The 26,264-nt window shown below is 37.6% G+C and overlaps 1 protein-coding gene across 12 annotated transcripts in view; it reads right to left on the bottom strand.

The window, feature by feature from the left end:
- Positions 1 to 410: 410 nt before the first annotated feature.
- ETV1 (ETS variant transcription factor 1) overlaps positions 411 to 26,264 on the bottom strand; it is a 115,747-nt gene continuing 89,893 nt past the window's right edge. For all 12 annotated transcript variants that reach the window (XM_066196595.1, XM_066196612.1, XM_066196622.1 and 9 more), the window contains 5 exons: positions 14,919 to 14,985; positions 12,498 to 12,568; positions 9,294 to 9,463; positions 5,776 to 5,877; positions 411 to 3,224 (listed from right to left, as the gene is read on the bottom strand). In XM_066196595.1, the coding sequence (XP_066052692.1) occupies positions 3,003 to 3,224; positions 5,776 to 5,877; positions 9,294 to 9,463; positions 12,498 to 12,568; positions 14,919 to 14,985 (632 nt within the window). In that variant the 3' untranslated portion in view covers positions 411 to 3,002. The remainder of the gene's footprint in view (positions 3,225 to 5,775; positions 5,878 to 9,293; positions 9,464 to 12,497; positions 12,569 to 14,918; positions 14,986 to 26,264) is intronic.

Here is a 26,264-nt window from a genome sequence, read left to right as displayed (position 1 = left end):
CCAAATGAAAACCCAGCCCCCTCACCCCAGCCCTAAACATCCCATACTCAAATCCAGCAGGGAATTAAAATGCCCTCTGAAAATGTGTAAGTGTTCTTAGTAGGAATCAATCCCAAAATATACACAGACCATCCTCCTCCTTTTTGTTAGTCAAATACAATGATTTGGTAATCCAACTCCTGGCTATAACTCATATATACATACAGATGAATTGTACATACTCCTCACCTTTTTTTCCCCTCCACGTTCTTTTTTTTTTTTTTTTTCACTTTCCTTTTCTTTTTTTTTGTTATGTTTTGAAGAAAGCCATTCTAGGCACTGGGGACAGACCATCCTCTCCTCTCCCAAAAGAATAATCTTTCTGCATGGGCCTCTCCAATCCAAATGGTTAGGAATCCAATACACAACAATCTTGCAGAAATCAGCTGCCAGATTTATTATTCTACCTGAAAACCCCCAAACAAAACAAAACAAAACAAAAAATCCAACCCAAACAAACAAAAAAGTGGAATAAAAATAGACTTTAAATAAACTTCTTAGGTACATTTTAAAAAGGGTTAATCAGTTCAGTGAAAGACTTTTTTGTCTTCTGCTGAGAGATCATGTAATGTTGGTCTGACTGCTTGTTTTGTTCAGTGAGTCACTACCGTATACAGATATATATATATATATATTTTCTTCTTAAATATTACACATTCAATGCAATTTTTAAATCTTTTTTTTTCCTTTTTTTGTCCAACCCCTTTCCCAAATACCCACATCCTGCCACAGGCAAGAGGCGCTCTGTGCTGACATTAAAGAACCAAAACCAATCCAAGGACTTTTCATCAAAGCATGTTTCATTTGAACCTTATTTCAATGGAAACCACAATTTTTTTAAACAATACCACTCAACATTTTCCCTTTCCCTTTTGTTAGTTCTGCAATTTTATACTTCTTTTTCTCATTTGATCACCAAGTATTTAAGTGCCATTGAGACCTATGGATGACAGAATTAGGTGGCATATTAAGGCATATATTATAAAATACGTTGTCTCATGGATCTGGGTAAATTAAATACCTGCCCAAATGCTTTCTATGAACCTGTGGTTTCTAGTGACCACTACTTCTTTACTTTTGATTAAATGTATATTAAAATATTCATAACTTAAGTAGTGTCTTAACTGAAAAAGGATGGAAGATTAACCCACCACCTAGGACTGACTTTGAAATCCATCCATTACGATGAAAATTATTCTTGTTTTTTTCATGGTTATGTATTCATTTTTCTCCCACTTCTTGACAATCTCGGAAAATGAGGTACCTCATATAACAACTGTTTAAATTTCCCTGGGCAAAAAATGAAATCCAATTCGTACTGCCCTCTCCACCCCTTCAAACTATGAGTTATTGTATTTCAAAAAAGGTGCTCATAAATATTTTAAACTTTTGGGGTTCTGCCATTTTTTGCTTTTGTTTTACATACAGAATAGCACGTGTTCAAGGTAACCCCTTTGAAAAACTAAAACAATTTGAAAAAATAACAAAACAACCAAAAAAAGAAAAAGAAAACACCCTCAAAATTTAAATTGTCTTCCGAGCGTATCTGATCACATTTACATTTAGTGTCCAAAACAAGTTGATTGGTATCACCAGTGCCAGCACTACAACGTCATACAGCAACTTCATGGTATTCTTTGACGGTTCGTCTCTGTTCCACCGAAAATTACAAAAGGTTCTGCAGAGCTTTCCTCAGCAAGCTGAAGCTTACTAGTCATTTGTGGATGCGCATAAAAGCTGCTTATAGCACAGCTATGGCGTAAGCTATTTTCTAAGCAATAAATGGTTCAAGTCATCTATTTTGTCCTGAAATGCTACCTGTAGTTACAGCATTGCTTATAAATGGTCATAGTAAATTCAGCATCAAAGAGAATATTACAGAAAAAGACAGCAGCAGAAGCATTAGCATTATCTAGTATTTATATATGTTATCAACATAACACAGCAGTAAAAGGCTTAAATGCATATTAATGGGTACTGTGCCTAAAAATTACTAAAGTACCTATTTAGTGTATTGGATATTTTTCTCAGGGAGTGCTTGCTGTGTCTAAACAGCATAATTAGATATGTGACTTAGTACAGTTAATTCCTATTGATTAAATAACTTATTTATGTACCAAAGGAAATGGAAGGATACAAAATGTTTTCTCCCTCCTGATCATGATCCTGTATTTAATGCTGACATGATCATCAGAAAGCCTATTCCATGTAATTACTACCCTCAAACGGATCCTGAAAAATCAACACCGTAGCATGGGCCATATATGTATAGCAATGTGGCACCAGATACAGCATGCAGCTTGCAGTCTGAAGTCAGAGATTTTGCTGCTTGGTTGCTGTACTTATGGCAAGTCTGTCATTAAATAGGATTTTTTTTTTTGCGGTCATACGCACACAAGAAAAAGAAAAAAATTAGGAAAACTATCTGGTTGTTTTCAGAGGCAAGGTACAAGTTCTCCCACTGGAAACTTCTAAATTAAATGCTGTGGTATATGCTTTGCTTCTCCTTTATAACTGCAGAAAGACAATTAAGAATGGCAAGAAACAAATGCCCCAGGCATGCTGTGTGATATCATCACCAAAAGTGGTTATTTTGCACAATGAGAATTAACTGTACTATGGATACCCAGAGAAAATGTACAATATCTTATGCTGATATGAAACAAAACAGACATGATATAGCTTTTTTCTGTACTTAAAACCTGTATGTTCCCTTCCCAAACTTAAGTAAAAAGCAAACCCACCCTTTTCCTCCTTTTACACAGAATAACATTTAGGTTCCAACCCTCCCCTTTCAAATAAAGTGCGCTGTCCATGGCAGACCGTAGGAGTAATGCAACAGGAAAAGCCCCTTTTAGTGTACTATTTAAAAAACAAACTGAAGTCGATTCAGCTTTCCTCTGGGTCTTGGGAAAGAGGAGAAGCTTAAGGGAGGGGGAAACACCCCTTCAGTGTCACTGTTGTTAATAGACATAGCCTTCATTATAGGGGTGGGTGTTGCAGCAGCCTCCGTCCTGCATGTAGACCATGCTCTCATCAAAGTGGGACAGAGGCACAGTGTCCTCCTCATTGATGTGGCGCTCCATGTCAGTCTTCAGTAAGGGGCGCTGGTTGTCGGGAAAAGCCATGGAGAAAAGCGCTTCGGGGTCACAAACAAACTTGTAGACGTATCTTTCTCCAGCCACCTTAGGACAACAGAAGGGGGAAAAAAAGGTGCAGCATAAGGCCTCGTGTTTTGCAACTCCAAGTTCAACAGTCTTATAAAGAACTCACCTTCGTGACACAATTAATAATGTGACAGCAGAACTGGTAAGGCAATGACCTAGCAAAGACAAGTGGGATCTGCCAAAGCAGACTGCAGAATGTTCTTGATTTTGCCACACGTGACATCCTGTTGGAAGATGAACTAAGTATTCTACTTCTAAGCATTTGTTTGCGATCATTTCCTATATTTAACCACAAATGGAACTGTTCTTATTGGAAAATGTAAACAAATTGCCACTACAGTGGCAAAATGAAATTACACACTCTGTGTGCAAAGTGGAAAAAAGAATCACATTGCACGACAGAGATCTGGATTTCACTTTACACAGATTGATTCATACTTACGTATAAAAGCACTTTAGTTACAGTGCATGCTGATTGTACAGGGACAGCGTACGCAAATACGTAGGCTAATATGTACTTAGCAATTGCTCATGCAAAGCTGGGACATTTGGATTTACTTATGGAGGGGCAATTTGTCCAAAGATCCTAAAGTTCTCCCTTAACCAGAAACAGCCTGAAATGTCTATGCTTCAATTTCCTAAAAGCTAGAGAATGATAAAAACAACACAGAATTGCTGTCTCGTTACAAACAACAAACAGAAGTCAATATAGTGTCTTCTTAAGTACCTTATTTAAAAAACTGTGCTTAAAAATATGCATTAGACTGCATGTCACAATTTATTGAAATGATTGTAAAATAAGATTACATTGTCTGCTTTTTGCAACTCTAACTACCATAGCAATAGTAGTTAGTGAAAATGGAAAAAGTGTTACAAACTTAACAACTCTCTTCTTATGGGTGCAAAATAGTTTGAAGCACCTCCTTAAATTTTCAGCTGATTTATTCTACAAATAGAATTTGGTAGGGACTGTATGTGCAGCAGAATTTTTAAAATCAAATTAATGTCAGCAAGTTTGATAGACTAGAGGCTGCATTCAGAAATCGGGCTTTTGCACAACCTGCTATCACTGTCGATTTAAAAAATAAAAGAGGGGAAATATGCATACCAACTTTGCCGTAAAGAAACCTGCTTTGCATCTACAACCCGCATTAGTTTTTAACATACTCAAACTGGCCTGATAGAGTGATCCCAGGACAAACCTGAAACATTGCTATGTCAGAAAAATAAGCACACAAGCTAGCTTTAAAAACGTGTGTTAAACACATTCTTGTAGATAATTAAGTAGTAGTTCAGGATGTAGCAAGCTAGCTGTCAAAAGTACTTGTAAACTTTCCATGTTAAATGGACGTGTGGGTTGGGGCAGCATTATCAGCCTTCTGGTATTTCTATCCCCACCTTTTCAACTTGTTTTATTCTGCTACTTCTTTTTTCCTCTCTGCTGCCTTTGAAGTGTGCTGGCAGCACAGCTGCCTATGCTGCTGAGCTGTAACCTGCAACAAGGAACTCCTCTGCCTGAAGCACCAGTCAGCGAAACCAAGCGCTTCTGCTTCTCCCTGAACAGACCCAGTTTCCAATCCACTTTACAAAGACTCAGTGCACACTTACGTAACACACAGAAATGAATGAGGTGCTGAGCTACTGAAGAACTGCAAGCCAATACTAGCCCAGATTGTTGTCCAAGCTGACTACTGGGAGTGAAAAAGGAGTGCACTACAACAATCCCATAATCTAAGAAAGAGAACTTGTAAGACTTCACAAAACCTACTGGAAAAGTTGCCGAGTAACTTGAGCTGAGAGCGCTGTTTCCATTAATGGACTCGGCATTTGACAAGTTTAAACATGTTCATCGTCATTGGTCACAAGACCAACGTGAAAAGACATGGAATAAGTTTTGCTGTCCAAGTTGTTTATTATAATCTTTGATCACACCTGGCAGTTTTGTAGATACAGCAGACTGCTCTCTCCTATTGATTTCTCAGTCAATCTACATGGTACTACACAGCAAGATTTAAAAATCAGCAAGCCACAGTAGGAGGATGGATTTAATACTGTCAGCAAGACTAGCCCATAATATATACATTATTGTTAAATATTTCTCCTAATTCAGTCTATTATAAATATTAAATTCCACTCAAAAACAGTATTACTACAACACTATCGGTAAAAATATTAAAGTACTTGGTATGTTAATAGGCATAATTATTCTCCTCTATCTTGCACTTACTAAAGTACCCAAGCACTGGGCAGCTAATTTAGATGTGCAAAACATTAATCATACTGTACTCTACCGTTTGCCTTGCCCAGCTGCCAGGAAGCTCTTTTGGATATTTTTGAATATTACTTCTTTCTTTATAATCATGAAATGCGCTGTGTGAACTAAAACCGCAAACATTTTTTACATAGAAAAAAAATGCATATTGCTGGACCTAATAGGTCCAAAAGCTTAGAGTTTGCCTAAACAGATGACAAAACTTCCTAAGCCATGCAATTACAAGTACTCCTTGTAAACTGACCTATGGACTAACAAGCGAGACAGCTGAAATGTAATACAAAATTAGCTACTCACCTTTTGCATGATTCCCTTTTCATAATAATAGCGAAGCGATCGGCTGAGTTTATCATAGTTCATAGCTGGCCTGTTTTTCTGAATCCCCCAGCGACGTGCCACCTGCCGCAAAAATGGATCAGCAATGATTCATCAAATTCATTTAACAAGCAGATCTTATCATCAGATACTTTATTTGGGGATGCAGGAGGGAAAACCCTGCAAGTGCAACATATAGGAAAAGCCTGCCATGACCTGAACTTCCATGTACATCATCATTAAAATTGAAACAGACTTATTGGACAATGTGGTGGAAGGTTAGGACTTTTCTTTGCTTTTTAATAAAGAAAATCAATGAAAAAATAAAGCCATACAAAGAGATGACAGACAAAAAATGTTTAGCAAGTTCCACCAGAACTTTTAAACACACATGCATACACACTTAGTTCATGAACTAATACAGACTGTACTTGGAATGACAGCAATGTTGTGATTATTAGGAGATACAAGTCAAAAGACAACTCCCAGTCTCAAAACATTACTTCAGCAAAAAAAAAATGAATTATCTGAGGAGGCAGAATAATCACTTGGAAGAATGATATAGCGGTATGAAGAATGGAACAGAAATTTCATTGTTTTAGTCGTATGATTTCCCTTAATAATAACAATAAAAAGTGAATTGCAAGTAACTCATGAAAATATTCCATAGAGAACAATATGCCTCCTGCTCTGACTTATGTTTTCTACTTGACTTTATGCTTCCTGTTTTATTGCTAAAGATAGTTTTGGACAAAGCGACCCCTTGTTTAGAGAGTTTAACTTCTTATTCCTTGCCTGAAATTTAATCGGCTATTGGTGACATTTCAATTACTATCTGTAAAAATGACTATAATATCACCAGAGGGAAAAAAAGGCAGAGCTGATAAAGTCTTTAAAGCACATTTTATAAAAATGATTGAGAGGTGCATATGCATACAGCTCTGGAAAAAGGACAGAGTACCCAAGCAGCTTCTCTGCAGACTGCTCTGCGAAACTTCTCATACGTGTCTGGAGCTTTTTGATGCAAGCCATGACAACATGCAGCACTGAGAAAAATCTATGATTTCAGTGTCCACCTGGACAATAATTTCTAAAATTTCTTTTGAGAGCATTATTTCCTTTCAGTGGCGCAGTTTTTCAAGCTTATGTAAATTATCAGGCCTCTGCTAACTTCAGCTACATTTTAGCTGTACTGAAACACACCTTCCATCATGTAAATTTATTTCAGCTGCAGATTTGGCCTACACATCCAACTTTGATTCACCTATTAATTTTTGTAACATATGACCACATCACTCCTTTTTTATTCCTTCCAAGGCTTTTTTCTGTGTTAATTGGAGTCCTGAAAGTCCCCAACATAACAGGCTTGCAAAATAAATAAATACACAGCAAAGACAAACAATAAATGATGGTGAAGAATATGTTACGTTGCGTGGTATATAATTGACACTGCTAAACAAGCAATCAGGTCCAGTTTCCATCCCTGAACTGTATAGCATTTACCTAGTCCTGCTCTGTGGACAGGATTCAGGCTTCTACCCTACCTTCCTGCTGAAGGTTGCTGTCCCTGTGACAAGCCTGCATAAATGGACCCATGCCCAATTCTCAGGCTCCCTAGTTCACAGTTACTTTCTGAATGAACTGTGGCACTCCAGGAGCTGATACATATTCATTTTTTGTTGTCACTCTTTCTACAAGGGCATAAACCTTCAGTAAGGAATGGATGGAAAGGTCATGTCACCAACATCCTAACCTGCCACAACAGAATCAGCAAGCTCTTTGATTTCCCTTCAATTTACACTTGGCAACCAACAGAATTGTGCAACTTCCTGTAGGCTATTCTTATTTTAATTGACTGCTTCTGCCAGATTCATGACACTCATATGAAAACAACTTAGATTCCTTTGTACTCCTAGGATCACACGAAGTGAGGCAAGCTTCAAGCTTTCTCCAGATCTTGGATGCAATGCTGCTCAAAACCACAAAGCAACTTCTACACAGCCAGACATGCAGATGATCTGTTTAAGTTAAATTAGAATATCCAGTTCTTCAGGGAATTACACAATAAGGAAACCTTAGGGGTTTGTTACTTTCCTTTCCTTAGCTAATAAAATCTATAAAGTTTTTGCACCATCTGCTGGAAACCATTTCTCAATAAAACTCTTCAATCTTGAAAAAAATTGGACATACCTTAAAGACAAGACAAAACTAAAAGAGTAAAAAATATGACACTAGGGTAGGGGGGGAAATCACATACATTATTCACCAAAACCAAACAGAAGACTTTCCAAATATTTCCCTCTATCCTGGGACAGGTTACACAACTAAGGAATCCACGTAGCCTGCTAAAGGCTGCAGACTTGCCAGCAAAGTTTTAGTATCATATTGACTAAAACTGTTCTGAGTTCAAATCCTCAGATACACAATGCCAGGATCTGCCACGGTGATTATCACTAGAGCAGGGGATGCTCAGACAAATGAGAGCCAGCATCGGGGTCCTTGCAGCAACCTGCTTCTCAGCCAGACCACGTTGGGAAGGAAAGGGACATCAGTCCTGACACCATTCCCAGCTAGTCCAGCATCTCCACAGAGCTGTTAGCAGACAGTGTAAATAACATGCAAGAAAGATTTCAGACAGCTAATGCCAGTGGATGGATAGCAAACAGCAGAAATAGCTGGTGGAATGCAGAAGCAGCCATACACCCCTGAGCCTTCCCGCTCAGCTCTAACTCAGAGGGGATCCAGTCAGAAAATTTGCTGTGGTCTCCTCCATTAGAAAACCCTATTCAAGGGGCAAAAACGTAAAGCAGAATGATACCGCCTTTTGACAACCCTAATTAAATCCTCCCCATCAATTTTACAACAAAATTCACATATACCTGATTTTCCAAGTTTCCATGATAGGTTAGAATGCAGGCTAGGTTACATAACATTACCTAGTCCAAAACAGTTTACATAATAAAACATTCAATTTATTCCTGTTTATCACACAAGTGAACTAGGCTACGCTTCAGCAAATGTTCATGAATATAAGTAATTTTATCTACCCCGTGAGTCCTTCATGGTTCAGAAGAGCCATGCATGGGCATGAGCATTTGCAAGCCTAGGATCTAAGCCTGTACTAAACAATCTAATGATTCAATCTAATGAATCTAGTATTTGGTGTTGAAAGACTAGTAAGGGACAAGTTTTCAAAGGATTTTGGAATACAATTCCATCCATAAAGTGATTCTGAAAAATGTGGATCCCACAATTAATGCAAACTATTTGCTAACTCTAAAACTTGCAACGTATTTATTATTTGGTGGGACTAGGAGTCAAATCTATGCTTAACCACACCTCTGTCCTAACTGAAGCACTTCCCTTGCCAGTCCTGTCTTTCACCCTTCTAAAGCACTACTGATGCAAACTACTGAAGGAAAATAAGGCCTAAGTCCAAAGGAGCACAGTTAAATTTGCAGGACGGGGCAGTGAATGTGAGGGCATGCTGTCTAACTCACCTCCTCTGGCTCAATCAGCTTGAACTCCATGCCTCGGCCAGTCCACGCTATGAAGTGAGAGTTGGACGGGTCATCAAGCAGAGCTACCAAGAACTGCCAGAGCTGGAGCGAGCCTCGCCGTTGGTACGTGGGTCCTTCACGATACATGCCTGGCTCCTGCTTGACATCACCTGCACACAGCAGCAACAGCGTTACAGAAGCAGTGCCCTGCCTGGAACACCATCGCTCGCTTTGTCAGATAAGCTGGCAAAGGAACCATTAGGGCTAACAAAACAGAGGGAAGAATCAGCCAACCTCAAATGCAACATTCCCATGTTTGCTAGGGACTTACAATAACATATTAATATACTAAAAAGCACTTAAATTCATTCATGAGTTATGGAAGTCTCACTAAGCCTCTCCTCGTGTAGTTTTGATAAATGCAAATCTCTTGCAAACCATTTTGTAATATCCTCTCTCTGAAAGAACATAAACTATTTTTGAAGCAACACTGATATGTGAAGAACTATGTTTGTGTACTATACTTTGCACAGGCCCCAGTTTTGGTAAAGTGATATAGGCTTCATAAAGCTGCAAAATCCTATTGAGTGGAACTTCTCTTGCATGCAAATGCTTCTAAGGAAAATTTGACAAAGTATTTGACTTGGACGTAAAGAGCATGTGCTTTATGTATAGGCATGTAAATCCTGTAGATACGCAAGTTCCTCTGTGGCATATTGGACTTGCATATGAGCAAAAATTACTTTTACTCATATCTACATATTAAATCAGTATTCCCTCTGAAAAGCAATATGTTCATTTTTCTAAAATTTTAAGTCTAGAAAAACCTTTTTAAAAACATCAATAACATTCTACTAGCTGTTCCACAAATTGCCAATGAGAAAAACATCCTGCCATATCCATACTATCTTTGTTGTTTTAAAATCATATTTATACTGAACAACTTGTGCAAACAACAACAACTGAAAGGTCTGATGCTGAAGCAGACAGTATTTTTTTCCCCACACAAGGACTGAATCCTACAAATACTGGTAAAAATGCTCATTTCAACTATTGGAACAGCAAAAGCCTCCAATAAACAGTGTGACCTGTTTAATAAGGAAAGTCAGGAATTTACTTTTAACCACAACATTAGGATGCTCTGACAGCCATTACAGAATGGCTCTGTGTAGTGAAAGGCAGAATAATAATATTAAAAATGGAGCACTTCCTTTTATAATCAGGAAAGAAAATTGACTCAATAGCTGTGGAAAACAAATAAATCAACACAAGGCTTTTTGGTTTATGTGAGGTTCAAGTTCCAGTCCTGAAAGTCTTTCTTTTTCAAGGACAGTTTTTTTTCTTGTAATGATAGCTGAGCAAAGTGCAAATAGCAAGTGCAGTATTCCACAGGATCAAATTCTTTCCTTGTGCTATCTTTGATTTCAGATGAAGCAGCTGAGAATCTACTTCTGAAACATCAAGACTAGTCCTGGGCTTATCCAACTTTTGCTTTACTGACCAGAATACAACAACACATCGGCTATTTTTCCCTCAAAACATCATGCTGCAAGTATAAACACACCTATTTGCATCACAAGATCAATCTTCTAGAGTACAAGATTGTCTCTCATTGGGCAGTCATAGAAGCTAGCAGCAGACTGCACAAAAATACTTTCCAACATTTATTTGTTTTACTGTATTTGTATTTCATTTCATTCATTTCATAAATACAAAATTTATTCCCTTTCCTGTATAAAACCCAAATTAACCAAAAAGTTCTTCTAGGAAGACATAGACAAATGCTACTGTTAATGAATTTTAACTTCTTGTAGTACAGGGTCTGATCCCATAAATGCACACATAAATCTGACACTGGTACTCAGATCACATCCACAATCATTTGTGGGGAACAAAAAAATACCTGACATGATGTGCTTTAAAAAAAAACTTTAAAAAACCCAAACAAGCTCACATTACAAAGCCAGGGTAAAAAGCAGACTTTCAATAAATCACTCTTTTCTGTGACTGTGTCAATGCAGTGACAATGCAATACTGGATTGAGCAATCTTCAGTTAGGTCTAATATTGTCTAAAATTCTTTATCTATTTCTTACCAACATAAAAACACATATGATACTCTGAAGAATGTGCAATTCTCCGGGTTACTTTTGTTTCAGAGTCTCCAGATCTTCATCAAATACAAAAAAATGCTGCTAAACATGAAATATATTTGTAACCCATAAGTGAGTCTCAGGACAAAACAAACAAAATAAAGTAGGAGAAAAACACCAATTCTCCAGCCCTACTTTTAGCTCCGGCCAAAGATTTGTTCACAAGTTTATCAGGAAATATCTAATCCTTCCTGCTGAAATAAATAAGGCTGGACACCCTCGCACTAACACAAAAGCTACACTAACAACACTACACTAGCATGCATAACGCCATTCTAGCAAATTTAAGTAATTGGCCTCTAAATTACTTCCCAAAGTTGCAGACCCACAGAGTCACTGGCAAGAAATACAGTGTCCATCTACTTTGCTTATAATGAAATAAATCTGAAATCAACTGAGTTACACCAGGAAACTGATTTTACGTCAGAGTAACTGAGGATAATTTGGACCATTCATTTTAATTGACCTCAGGATTCCTCTTTAAAAAATTCTGCTGCAATTGGTAATGCTGTGAACAGAGCATTGATTTGTTATCAATCCCATTGAAAAATAAACCACTGGTACATTCAACCTAGTGCAAACATATTGGCACAAACACAAAAATGCCCTATATACTCACTTCCCACTATTCATCACTTCGTAGACAGCAATACAAGAGGCTTAATCCTCAGTAAGACCAAAGCTGCTGCTTTCTCCACTGTTTTGTTAATTATAAGTACAGCTTTCATTAAATCTCAAACAACAAGCGGTATGTGATCATCAGTGCAATGGAAATCCTCTTATTACTTCTCAACAGTACAGGAACTGAGCTCCTCTGGCACAAGTCTGGAGGCAGCATCTTTCGCTGGCAAAAGTCGAATGATATCCTATTGAAGAGGAGACTTTGGTTTCAAGAGACAAAGGTCAGCTTTGGTTGGGCGCACCACAAATGGTGTGTTAAGGAATCCTAAATTGGAATGTTACTGGGCTTTTTTGATCAGCAACAGAGAAAAGTCCCTCATCTCTCTTTTTCATCTCCCTACACAGGAAAAAGAGAGATGTGTCATACATACCGTCAAACTTCTCTGGAACAACGCAAGTGTCATCATAAAACTGCCTAGGTCCCTTTTCATACATACAGCCTGTAAGTTAAAAAGAGAGAGGTGTTTATAGAAGAGATGCATAGAGAAAAAAAGAGATCACACGCTTAATGCCAGAGGGAACACTAAGTTATACAGGAATCAGACTAATATCCCACATCCTTTACACACCGCCCAATCCCAACATTTTAGCCTAAGTACAAGGGTGTTTAATTAACATATGCATTCCCAAAAGACTGTTAATCTCCACCTGCTGAAATGAAAAAGCACCCATTTTTCTCTATGATTTATTACAAAATATTTGCTCATTTCCTGTTTGAACTAGCATGGCTTTGACATTTAACCATTAGTTCCTGCAGGTCTTCTCCCTGCAAGACTAAAGAAGTACCACTCAGTATTTCCTCCTCACACCCATGTAAGTCACTCTCACACACTGTTTGATGTTCCTTCCAATTAAGATCATTTTGTAAAATTTTGTCATTAAAAGACATGCTCTATAACTCAGCAGTCTTTCTAGCTACATTCCTACTATTTCCTATTATGCTCATGTTTTGCTTAACCAGAATTGTATTGCATATCAGTTTCAGTCTCACCAGTGCTACTGTGTGAGACAAAACATCTCCTCCTCTCCTGCCACCCTCTGACCCTCCTTTTGATTGCCTAAGTATTACAGAAGGCTTTTTTTCCTTAAGGTTACAATGCTTGGTTGGGCTCGTTTCCCACTGTGAAGCTGAGGAGGAGGCCCGTCTCAAAATCCTTTTTTCAGTATATTGTTTCCCAGTTCCACAGGCCTGATCTACATTCATGTACTAAAAAAACATTTTGTTTAATGTGCCCAGATAACCAAACAATTCAAACTGCTTTGTGTGACTGCCTTGTCCTGCCCGTTATTTACTGCTCTATCTTTGTGCCATAAAGTTATCTATTAACTTTGTTCCATACCTTTACTGAAAATATTGAATAGCAGGACTCCTGATATCAATTTCGACAGAACTATAATCCATTCAGAGATGATTGCCCGATGACAGCCTCTTTTAGATCTGTCAGTTGGCCAGGTCTTAATGTATTTAATGTGTACTTTATTGATATTGCTTTGTGCTAACTTCTTAATCAGAATGTAATGCAGAGGCAAATTGAATGCCATAAAATGTCTAACTATACGATACAAACATCTTTATCAATCAAACTTTTATTTTCAGCAAAGAACAGGATCAGATTTGACATGACCTTTATTCTGTAAAATTATGTTGATTGATTTCCAAATACAGAAAACAAATATTTAGCAAACACCACTGCTTTTTTTACGTCATTCATGAACATTTTGCCACCTCCAACTCCTTACAAGAGCATAACACCGCTAAGATGGGTTTTCCCCTATCTGCGCTGTGATTAAAAATCAAAATCTTTTGCCCTTATCCCTGCAGTTTGTTTATGTTTTTCCTGATGTCTCTTACCTCCCTTATCAAGCTTCTATACTTTATATTATTTCACATAACAAGACTTAGAAATTTCCATCTCCTGTTTCACCTTCCTTGTTAAACACTACCTTTTTGTCTTTATTTCAACCCAGAAGCAGACAGGATTTTGGCCAGATGTGTTATCTTTTTTGATTCTGTCTTTCCACGAGCAAATGAAGTCTTTCTGGAAGACTTTGATTCACACATCTATCTGGATTCTCATCAATCTCAAAATCAGATTCCTCATGTTTCTGAAATTTGCCCATTGGAAGAAAAAAAAATAAACCCCAAACAAACATGCAGAAAATAATATATTGTTAAGACAGATAAACTAAAACAGGACAGTGGAGGGTATAACCTCTCTTTCAGTCATCTTAGTTCTGTTGGATTTCTTATTTTTAGTACATATAAAGTGCTTTCAGTCAGAATTATTAATTTGATAATTATGTAAGCTCTGTCCTACTGAAATCATTAGGAATTTTGCTACATCTCAATTTGGGCACAAAGTGCATCAAAACATTGCAAAAATAATAACAAAAGGAAAAGCCCAAAACCTTCACTGAATTTAAAGTATAAAATGGATTACTTAATACAGTTAACTGAGCCTATCATGCTAACATCCTGGAAAATATCACTTGAGCAGAACGGGTGAAACACGCAAGTTTTTAAGTGTCTCTTCCTTTCAAGTGCTAGAGGCCTTGAAAAGCAGAATGAGTTAAGTTCATAATATAATTGCTTCTATCCTGATCTACCCATGGCAATAAAAGAAACAACAAAAAATTCAGTGCATCAGAAGCTGAACACTGAAAAGGGAAAGAAGGATGATGCAAGTCTTCCCAGCAGCAGAATTAAACCAGTGAACCCCAAATACCCCCAGGCTTTTTGAATTTTTTACATTTCTCTGATACAAAAACAATACATAATAGAAAACTTAACTTCTGTTCTGTTTGGGTGAGCCAGGAAGCCTTCTTGCCTCATGTAAATGGAATGGCAGCTAGGCACTTCTGAAAGGAGAAGATGACAATGCAAGTCAGAAGACTGTCTGGAATTAAAAGTGTGCAGGTTATCAATGGGACAGGCTGCAAGCAGAAGAGCAACAGAGAAGGATGCAAGTTACAGTGAGAGGGAACCTGTCAACACAGAGTCAGCATTGCAGAGCAGCACACACCATGCATGGCCAAGGAGAAAGTCACGATGTGAGGCTCACAGATCCTACCTGCAACAGGCACTTGAACTCCAAACCTTTTGTAATCAACTTTGTTAAAAGCGACTCCTATGGCAATTACACCTTGGACTATTCACAAAAAAATCCGCACCAGTGACCATGAATATTTTAGACCCTGTGCTTGTGTATCTATCTTTGTAACTAATTCAACCCAAAGTTTTCCATCAATTGCACTGAAAAGACTGCCAGTCACACTGCAGACTTATGAACTCTACATTTACACAAGGAAGTGAATTTAGAGTAGGATAATGCTTTTTAGACTCTGGTTAAGGACTTGAAGGATTAATTAAATTTTCTGCAATTGCTAATCATTTTATCTAGAAATTTAAATCTATCTATATCACTCTCCACTTGTATGTGTTTAAAACAAAAAGGACATCTTTCCAAAAAAAATACTGTGCATAATCTAAGCAATACTGATATTTTATTTGCTATTCTCCACCTCTACTCAAATCTGCAGGAAGAATGAGAAAAGTCAAATAGAACTAATGAAAAATGTGTTCTTTAAATGTCTTTCTTTTTCTTCCCTTTGTCTTGCACTGTCTCCAAGTAGTCACATCCTGCGCACAGGGACTTGCAAACAGAAACACACCGTAAATGTTTGCCCTTCTAGACCATGTTTAACCTACTTCTTGGATATCAAAAGTCTTGCTTAACAAAGTCTATTTGATCTTGCGATGAACTCCTACCCTAAGCTATGCAATCTGTTACCAGTAACTTGTAACTCTTTAAAAGATGCAAAGAGAGGTCGAAAGAGCAGACATTATTTTTCCAACACTGCCTACTGACTCTTTCAGACTGTGATTCCAAATTTCACTGTTCACTGACTAGTGATGAGTATCAAAGATTTGGCAGGATAAGAAAATGAGGTTTTACACTGACTTCACAAACAAGTGAAACACAGGGCAGTAATAATAAGTTTCCTCTAACAGTCCATGGCCCCTCTTGCACATCTGTGCCAAACTCTTCATTACCTCCTCTCTCGATAAAACGCTCCGTGCCTGCCTCCTCAGGCCTAGAGAATCTCTAATGTCTCAGGCAGCTATTCTGAGCAACCACAGCAATCAATGACTCAGTGATCACCCGAGTCAAGTACAGCACTGCAGACTAGAAGTCAAGGCTACAAGCAGTGCTTCACCTGCAAGGAATCATTCATGTTACCAAGTAGATTGAATTCTAAGGAGAATGGAAAAATCTACGTAAAAAAGAGGAAGCTGTAGAACTGAAACAGATGCTATTTTCTATTTTAGGTAAAACTTCTCTAGTATTGGCAGCAAAGCCCTTTTTGACTCATGAACTCCACTCTTGCAAAGTGATAGAGCAGAGTATACTGAATAAAGAATTATGCAAGCATCCACAAAGTTGTCTTCTTAGCCAAGTCAGGGTTTCATCTCCCATGCTCCTAAGTCATTTATAATTAACATCTGGAGTCTCTTTAAGGCAAGCATTGTTTGTACCAACATTACTTAATCTTCTGGTTAGCTTGTGCTTAAACAGTCCACAGAGGACCAAAAAAATACAGCAAGGAAGAGTTTATTTCTCGTAAAGTAACTAGAGTCTTGTTATCCTAAAGTGCTATCAGTTAATTTATGACTATCAGAGTGGGTCAGACTCTAATCAAATTGTAGAAACATTTCCAAAGTGATTATTCAATCAAATGACTAACATGGTTAATTAGGAGCCATAAACATTGCTCTGAAGTTCATCAAAGTAATGACTTGCCCAGAAAAATTACTGCTAATTAAATTGCCTGCTGCTTTCATTTCTACCTTATCTAATAAAAAGTCCAACCAATGAAATTTAGTATTGCAGTTTTAAATTGTACTAAATGCTTGACTAAGACCCAGAAGTATTTTTACATGCTAAGCGGAGCTACTTCAAAAGAAAATATTTTAGTGTAGAAATTATAGAGCAATTATATGTTTTCTTCTCCTTAAACCATTGTTTCAAGACAACAAATAAGACAGAAGTAGGCATGAAATACTTCCAGGATCCAAGTGTTTGAGATGACTGATTTATCATCTTTTTGCAAGTTTTAGTCTTTGAAGAAAAATGTGCCTGCATTTAGGCACACAGTAAGCTTATTTCAGACTGTGAATGAAGTAATTCACATCATAAGATTACATCAGCTTGAGAACAGCAGAACCCCTCTAAAAAAAAAACCAACACAACAACAACAAAAAAAAAAAAAAAAAAAAAAAAAAAAAAACAAAACAACCAAAACAAACTAGCTAAAAATATGGAAATGTAAAAAAAATTGCTTATCTTTTATTATCAGTTTGGAATACTTAGGGGTCATTCTTCACTGCTCTTCTTATTAACAGAAACATAGCAGTCATCTTAAAACAATGAATACGGTCTTATATCAATAGACCATGAAACCACTCTTTTCCCAATAGGTGCTGTTTTAAAAGGTACACATAATCTAGACACTGCAAAAATGCCTTCTCATCCAGGACCATCACAGAGAAAAATAATGGAAGTAAGGTCTGCTATGCCTTCATCAAAATACATCCAAGCAGAAAAAGCCCAAACAGACTTTCTCAGGACAAGAAAAATCTGCTATTGAACTTAGCAGGTATTCTAAGTTTCATTATTGAATAAGACACTTGAGTGATCCCTTGGTAAGGTAGTTCATATCAATTACCATGTCAGAATATAAGGTGTTAGGTTGTCACATCCCTGTATAACTTAGAGCAGGTAAGGAATCCTTAAGTCCTCTTTTCTGAGTGTTTTTCAGAGATAAGGATAAGATTTCATTCCCACAATTGCACCCTGCACAGAAAAAACAGAATTTCAGCCTGTGTCCCTAGCCAGAATAGACACAGGGAAGATGGACTTCTGCAGGCAAAGGGATGAAACGACAAAACTATATTCTATGGGATGAAGTGAGTGACTGTCTTCTTCTGAATGAAACAAAGTAGGAACTGAAAACCTGAACCAGGATTTATTCTTCAGCTGTTCCTGTTTCTGACCTTACACAGCCTCCCTAACTAAAGGGCAGATTGTTACCTTACACTCTAATTCTCAATTACTTCTCAGTTCACTTTATCAACATCACCTGAAGATCTGGAGGCCCAGGGCACACCCCATGTGCTCCTGACAAAGCACAGTGTGATACAGAGGCATTGCAATGCACGTGGAGATGGAGCCTTAGAAGGCAGAGGCCATCTGAAACAAGGTGGAAGAAGAAGGGAACTGCCTACCTGGCCTCACCCTCCATGTGGCAGCTCAGGTGAAAACTGTGGTGCACTGGCAGGCAGCTGCCTTTGTCAGGGAGTCTGTTAACAAGTCACTCAAATTCACCAACCACTCAAGTCATAGTGAAACATGCCTACTTCCCTACAGGTTTAAGGCAAAGTGATGACAGTAAGACTGGAACCGTATTATTGTTCTTCTGCCCACTTTTCCACTTACACTTTATTACCAAGTAAGTGATATAAGAAGCAGATTCCATAAGGAACTATTCCAAAAGGAGCTGTTCCCCAAAACTTTAAAGGGACTTCACTGGCAATCAATCCTACGATTTCACTTATACTATGTCCTTCTAAATTGTCCCTTCGGTTTGAAAAGTAATTATGTGAATTTTGGCCCCTATTGCAGTAATTCAGAGTCTGTGTGCCTATACAGATAGACTTAAATGTGCCACTTTGTCTTCCCATAGGCAAGAAATGCAAAACACGCAGATTCTCTCCCTTTGTGCTACAGGTATACGAGGGCATGCACAAGTCCCACAGGTAGCTGGGACAAACCTGGTATCACTTCCATGTGCCAGCCTGACCCTGTGAACACACCATGCCCTTTCAGAGCTTCCCTTGCACTGTACAAGCACCTCCCTGCTACATGAGCAGGTGGTTGGTGTACTGGGAGAGCTTTTTTACCAAGTGCAGAAACAAAACTAGCCTTTTAAAAATAAAATGTATAAACTAGAACACATCATACTTTTGGCATTAAACTTAAAACATCACAATATCACTGCAAATAACTTTTCTGTTCGTGGATTTCCAAGAGCACTGACAAACTGTTTACAAAGGAGCACTTCATCCACCACTGAAACACATTCAGCCTCCTGGTGGAAAGGAGCTGTTTACAACACCACTGAGAAGTTCTGACCAGCTCAAGGGTGAAGATAATAATGAAATCACCAGAAGACAGGACCTTCTTAGGTAAGAAAGGCAGTTCTTCAAACAAGATCACAACAAATCGCTCAGGTAGCACAAGGAGTCACTAAGAAAAATGTGGTTTGTGTTTTGCAGGGAGAAGAAACAATTATTCTTTTAGATTTTTAAACCTGCAGAACACACTTAGATTCAAACTCGTATCTCCCCAAAAGGAGAAATACATTCAGGTAGAAATACTGGAACTAATTACCAACTCCTTATACAGGAATTGCTTGAGTGTATTTCATCACTCAAATGCTGGTGGATCAAGTTTTAGTTCAAAAACCTTTAAAAGCTTTACTCCCTCACAAGCTGTGTAATGAACAGAGTCCTACAAATTAGTAAAGTCCTGGCAATACAAAAGTCAACATTATTTTTTTCAGTAGCAGATTCAGCATGAAAAAATGCAGTTGCACTGAAATTACATGGGTGAAAACAGATAAAAACACTCCAAAAATCTATTTAAAAATTAGGCAATCTTTTCCCAAATCATTTTGCAATTTTGAAACATTCAGAATGGAAGGTTTTAAACATTTTCTCTGTCACCAGCCTTTGTGCTAGCAATCTAGGGAAAAAAACAACTTAAAAGTATGTGCACTCATAGACATACATACACTTCCTTCCAAACAGAGCTAATTAAAATTGTTAAAGTTTAATTTCTTACACCTCACTTCACAAAAACTTGTCAGACAATTAGGTTTGGCCCCACCAGCTCATGTCTAAGTGGAAATATTACACACATACAGAAAAAACCTTAAGCAAACATCTTCCTTTCCACAACTTTGGTTTTCAGATCTATGACAACATCTAATGCATTTTGTGAGACCAGATGTCAACAGCCTGTCTAGGCGATGTGTAACTTTTTGTACAGCAGAACAGGAAAACAAAGGCTCATACATTCAGCTCTGAATTGAAATTCCACATGGAGCTGATCTTTTGAACACACTTTAAAATCATGTATTTGCTTTTATTAACCTCAGTAACTGTAAAATGTATCTTAAACATTGCTCTCCTTTGAATTCAACAAAAGACAGCAGTATTTTCTCTCTCCCTCCCTCCTTTTGTTGGTAATCTTACTGCAAAAATGTCTGTGTTGCTTTTTCTCCCCCGCCCCATTCCCTGCCTGTAAAATCGAAGTTGGACAAACACTGCACGGCTGAAGTGACATATTTGAATGGAATTCAGACCAACCAGTTCCTGTTTATGTTTCTGATTTGAGAATGTAGCCTTCTCATTCACTATACATTAGAAACACACCAAGGCCATAAATGGTGTCAGGTTGCAGGCAGGCAGGGCCAAGCAGCATTAATCATTACTTTAAGGCAACTGGCAAAAGCAGCAGCTGAGGGAACACTACACCCTTCAGCTCGGCATAAATGGACATTCCAGGGTTTGGCGTGTGTGGGTTGGCTTTTTTTTTTTTTTTTTTTCCCTTCAGCATCCATTTTATGAATGAAACTTCAGGCTGCACAGAGTCCATTCATATAAAAGCTGTGCTCACAGGGCTCAGTCTCTCGGGATCAATTGGTCTTGGGCAAGGCTGATGTGATTGGTTTAAGGCAGGCTTCAGCCTTCCATTACTGATTTAAAATGCAGCCTGTGTCCATTTGACCTGCCTTAATGCACAAAGAGTAAATCCAGACTGCGCTCTCAATCCTCAAATCAAATCATTAGCCAGTGCCACTTACTGTAACTGTAGATTTAGAGGATATTTATCCATTTCTTTGAAAAACAGGGACTGCAGAACAATTTTTCAGATCGTATTGTCTGCCTTGATAACAAAAATACATATATGGCCTCCTGCCTGTATACTCACTTGGTATTCAGGTTTTCCTTTGTTCACAAAGATAACATGGCAAAATGAAATAATTTCTAATGACAGATTTATTTCAGACAGAAATAGTGAATAGAGGAAATCAGCTAGATTGACAGCAAGTGAAAAGTTAAATTTCTGCCTTTCACAGCAATCTTCAAGTCCAAGTTTCCCAAGTTTCCCTGTCAGGTGCTCTTATGTTCTGCTGCCATACAGTCCAACAGCAGATTTGTTTTAAAAGCAAGTACAAAGTCCAGTGCAGCTTAACTATTGAACAAAATTCATACTCATTCACTGAAGCAACACAGCAAAGACAAGTTTCCAAAACACAAGGATGAAATATTTTAGACCACAGGGAAAACTGCAAAACCAAAATCGAGGAGGGGAGAGTTCTCAAACCTCCTAACTCAAGAGCAAAACCCTGTCCCTTCTCCCCTCCTGCCTTTATGTCATCTGGATTTTCATTGAGAACAATTGTACTTTCTTTAAGGCCATGAGATGTAATTTCGAGATGTGTGTACTGAAGCACCATATCCAGGAAAAGGATGGAGTCAGTTCTGTTTCACAGAGCATTTTATAAAAATGCGTTCAAAAATACTGCAAGTATTTGCAGCCTGATTAAAAACGGGGGGAAAAAAAATAAAAACCAAAGGAAACTTGGAGAGAATTTGAGGAAAACACTAAGCAGCTGGAAGACTTTTGAAGCAAGATACAAGATCTCAACATGTCACACTGACAGAGTATACACACTATCCATCTACAGTGACTTAGAGGTGGTACATTAATATCAAGAAATTGTTTACGAAGAGGTGTAGCTATGAGCAAGGGAATGCAACCAATCAAAGAGAAAATTTAGGCTTATGGTCACGAATTATTTCTTAACTGTGAAGTCTATTTGTCTGTGAAATGATCTCCCAGGGGAAAAATAGTAGTAATGATATTTAGCACTCATACGGAATTTTATATCTTCAGAGCACAGTACAAAACTTAGCCAATATAATCATAAACAGCAGTGGAAGCACCATGACTTTTGTCACTTTAAATGCTGCACTGGTCAATACACTAGAGAATATCCTGGAAAAAGCAAACCAGCACTGTCTCCAATTGACTTTTTCTCTCCATATTAGCATCTCCAAATACCTAAATTTTGCCTTCAGAAGTAAAATAGAATAACCAACTGTCTGAAAATGAAATGCAGGGAGGAAAATCAACCTGCAAATAAATATAACCTGAAAAAAAAATACCCTTGAAATTTCAATTCAACACTTTCTCTTACGCTATTCTGCAAATTCTCAAATTTAAGAATACATTGGCTGATGCCTAGGGAAGAATGAGCTACTAGGGGTCTTTTTCCCCATTAATACCCACTGACTTGCTTTTCAAAAAACACCTCACCAGGTATTTGAGAGGACTCTTGCATTTTATTCTATTTCCTGTCATTAGGTAAATACATTTATAACATGGATGGCAGAATGCTACCAACATTCTATACCTGTATGAGCAAACTTACGGGATTAATAAGTGTCATAACTGACAACTTCCTGCACAAACTTTATACAGATCCTTTGCTGCAAATATGATACAGACTTTTGCTTCAGCACTTTTGTCTTGAGTGCACAGGTCAAAACCCTTTGTGGGAAGGAGAGCCATGCTGCAAACAGCTTAGCAGGTGGAGCCCCTGCTTCTTTTGTTACAGGAGCTGGAAGCTGTCTATGTACTGAGGCAGAAGTTTTCAAGAAAAGAAAATACAGCTGAATGGTCAACTTTAGACCCCAGTAAAGCCCATTCCAGTTCCAACAAGGTTTTTGAAAGTAGCCACATTACTTCTGCCAGATTTTTGGTATTATGTATTTTTATACTGCCTATACTGAGACCCTTATCTGATGTTTCCATAATTCTACATCTAAAAATATAAAGAAAGTTCCTAGGAGCTAGGATTTGAATATATGTAGTACATAATGTTCTTTTAAAAATCAGCCAGTTCTAACTGGGTATCTAAAACAAACAGGTTTATATATCTGATTTATCTTCGGCCTCTGCTCATTTCTCTTAACTGAGGGACAGTTCCCCATCCATTCTCACTTGCAAACACAAGGTATTTGCTTGTAAGGCTTCAGGAATTAAAGGGATGAGCAACTCAGAAAGAAAGACATGGAGGCTAATAATTCCGTCTGGAGAGTTCATTCTTTAAGTGAGGTGACTAGTGTCTCAGAAGTGACAGGGAGAGAATCCAAATTTTTAAAGGTCCGTTCAAGCATATTAATTGTGAGGCTACCCTGAAATGAAACTGTGAGAACAGCCCTGTTAATGCCTTTAACACATTCAGGAAGTACAGAATCTATCTAAATTCCAACAGAAAATTCCTGGCAATCAGTAACTGGTATATACAAGCAACAGTTCCTCCTTTATTCATCTCCATTATCACTGTGCGACAAATTTCAGTTTCCAAAGACATGGTCACAGAAATTTCTCAACCAAAATAACTATTTCAATTGGGAAAAACCAAATAAGACTTAATAAATTAAGATGTCATTTTAAAACTTGATTTTTACAATTAATTGACACACACAGAGCTAGAGTCATACGTTAGTATACTCGCAAATACACTACATCATGTAGGAAGGGTTAAGCCTGTGAAGATCCTGCTCAAAAGTAAAGCACAGAAGAGACGAGCTGTATCAAGTTTGGTCTTTTTGTTTAAGTACCTGAACACATTACTGAATTCTAGAAGTGCTAACTGTACAGGAATACCCACTATTAGGCCTTGTAAACAAAGGTCTTAGGAAGCCTTTTGGAGTATATTCATTAATTATGCAAAATCTCAAAGCTCTGGATGTCCCTGGCTGCAGTTCTGTGACTAAAGTTGCTAGATTTACCATCAAGTACTAAATACATCTGACTGTCAGACATGGGGGGGAAAAAAAAAAAAGTCCACGGCAGAAAATGTCTGATTGAACATATATGATGCACTGTGACTTCTAGAAGCATGGATGGATAAGGAAGAGCCTCTACTCTGTTGACATTTTTCTTTTTCCATTATCTCAAACATCTCCATTATCTCTATTCTGCAGTAGAAATTGCATACCTGCAATTACAATTACAACTAATTGATCTGCCATTTCCCATGTCATAATTAATGTCATGTTTTAATAGAGTTGTAATCATTCTATAATAATGCTTTTCATTCATCAGCTTCCCACAAAGTATAAAAGAATAGTGCACAAAAGCGATGAACTTTTATGAGTCTCTTTCAAAAACATCCCAAAAGGAACATCTCAGTGCATTACAATGAACTTTTTAAATATGTTTCTATATTCTTATCTGAGCTGCAATAAAATACAATGAAAAAAAAAAAAAAAAGACTTTTTACTCTGGCATTCCTCCTTCCCTGAACATCCATAGGTGAAAAATGAAATCAATGATTCAGTGACAAATACGTTATGTTTCCTAAGGGGTTATTTAATGTACTCTTAGCAAGGATGGAAAATGATGGTTTCTAGAGAACAGATGGTAACAAGACAAAATATCAACAGACCACAGTTGTTGACTGCAATTTATGGAGTGTACAGATGTGTCAACTTAAATGCAGTGATTCTGAGGCCAATAAAAGTACTTCCTGATACCAACAGATTAATTTTTCATGACCACTGGTTACACAGCTATTACACTTTTAAAAACTAATCATTCATCTACAAAAGAAGCAACAATTTTGCTTGAAGATCATTATTATAAAGTAGAATGTTCTTGCTGGCACAAAATAAAGAGGCATGACAGGAATGGATATAAGTTTGTACATCTTCATTTCAGAATAAAAATTCCAGCTTTCTTCCATACAGAATATTCCAAAGAAATATGAATGTTAGCAGCCAATCCAGGTTTAAAATAACAGTATGCAATAAGGAGATCCCACTTCTGAACCAAATAAGAAGCGTATTTACAAAAGGGCCTTTTTTGACCTTTAATTTAGCAGGATGAATAACAGTGCTTGTGAAGGTTGCAAGGGACTGGGCCTGATGCTGCAGAAACCCATTTATTACCCACTGCCACGTGAACTACCCAGTCTCTCCCATATGCTCTAGGACTAGAGACACACAACTCCACAAAGCCACAGATCTCAGAACCTCCATCGATGAATGGGTTGAGTTCTGGATCTGATCCTTGTAATTCGATTTCATTTTTATCTTGTCTTATACTTCACTTTGGAGAAATATTTCACCCCTGGTCCCCTCCCTAATTTGAGTTAAGGGCTAACTCAAATTTTCCTAAGGATTCGTTATTTGTTTGTTAAGAATAAGGAAGGAAAAAGCAGCTCTACTTTCCAAATTCTCCCACTCTAACATTGAGATCAACTCTATAACAAGCACTTTACATTAATGAAACCAAAAAATACCCCACCAAATAGACAGTGTTAAATTAGCTACAGAAAGAAAATAAAAAACCAGTTCTACACTATATCAAATTGCAAGACAGTTTTTCATAAGCTTAAATTTCAAAGGACACTTCAACTCAGCTGTCATATAGCCTTTGGAAAATAAACTGCAAAAGCATCTTGCCAGAGACTGAACCAGAAGGAAAGCCCTGTGAGTACACCAGCACCAAGAAGAAGGGGGAGTCAGACTGGAGTCAGACTGAAGTCAGACAGAGCCATCCATTCCCCCTGCCCAAGTCAGCACGGATGTGTACGAAAGCTGCAGAAATCAGTTACACTAAAATGGAAAAATATTTTGATTGTATTATCTTGGCTCCATACCAATCAACTGTTTAACCCCACCTAGAGCACTCATGTTTTAATCTCAGCTTCTTTTCATGCCACCTTTCCAGATTTCTTCTTTCAGCTTCCTTCACCTTGTTACTCAGCAGTTATTACTAAATTTCTGTTTTGATGTCTTAATTTTCTCATTCTTTTCCAGATTATAATATAAATATTATGTTGAAATTTTGTCAAACATTTACAATGTTATTCTCTTGATTTATTTTTCTATCCTTTCTATTGGTTATCTTTTCTATTTCAATCAGAAGCTATTGAGAGCAGACTCTGCCACCACCTCCTGTGTTGTACTGTCTGTAGAGCAATGAGGTTCCATT

Source organism: Chamaea fasciata, unplaced genomic scaffold (assembly GCF_029207755.1).
Source record: "Chamaea fasciata isolate MVZ Bird 193981 ecotype frontalis unplaced genomic scaffold, bChaFas1.0.hap1 SCAF_1, whole genome shotgun sequence".
Taxonomy (NCBI): Eukaryota; Metazoa; Chordata; class Aves; order Passeriformes; family Sylviidae; genus Chamaea; species Chamaea fasciata.
This window is presented reverse-complemented; position numbering and strand designations above follow the sequence as displayed.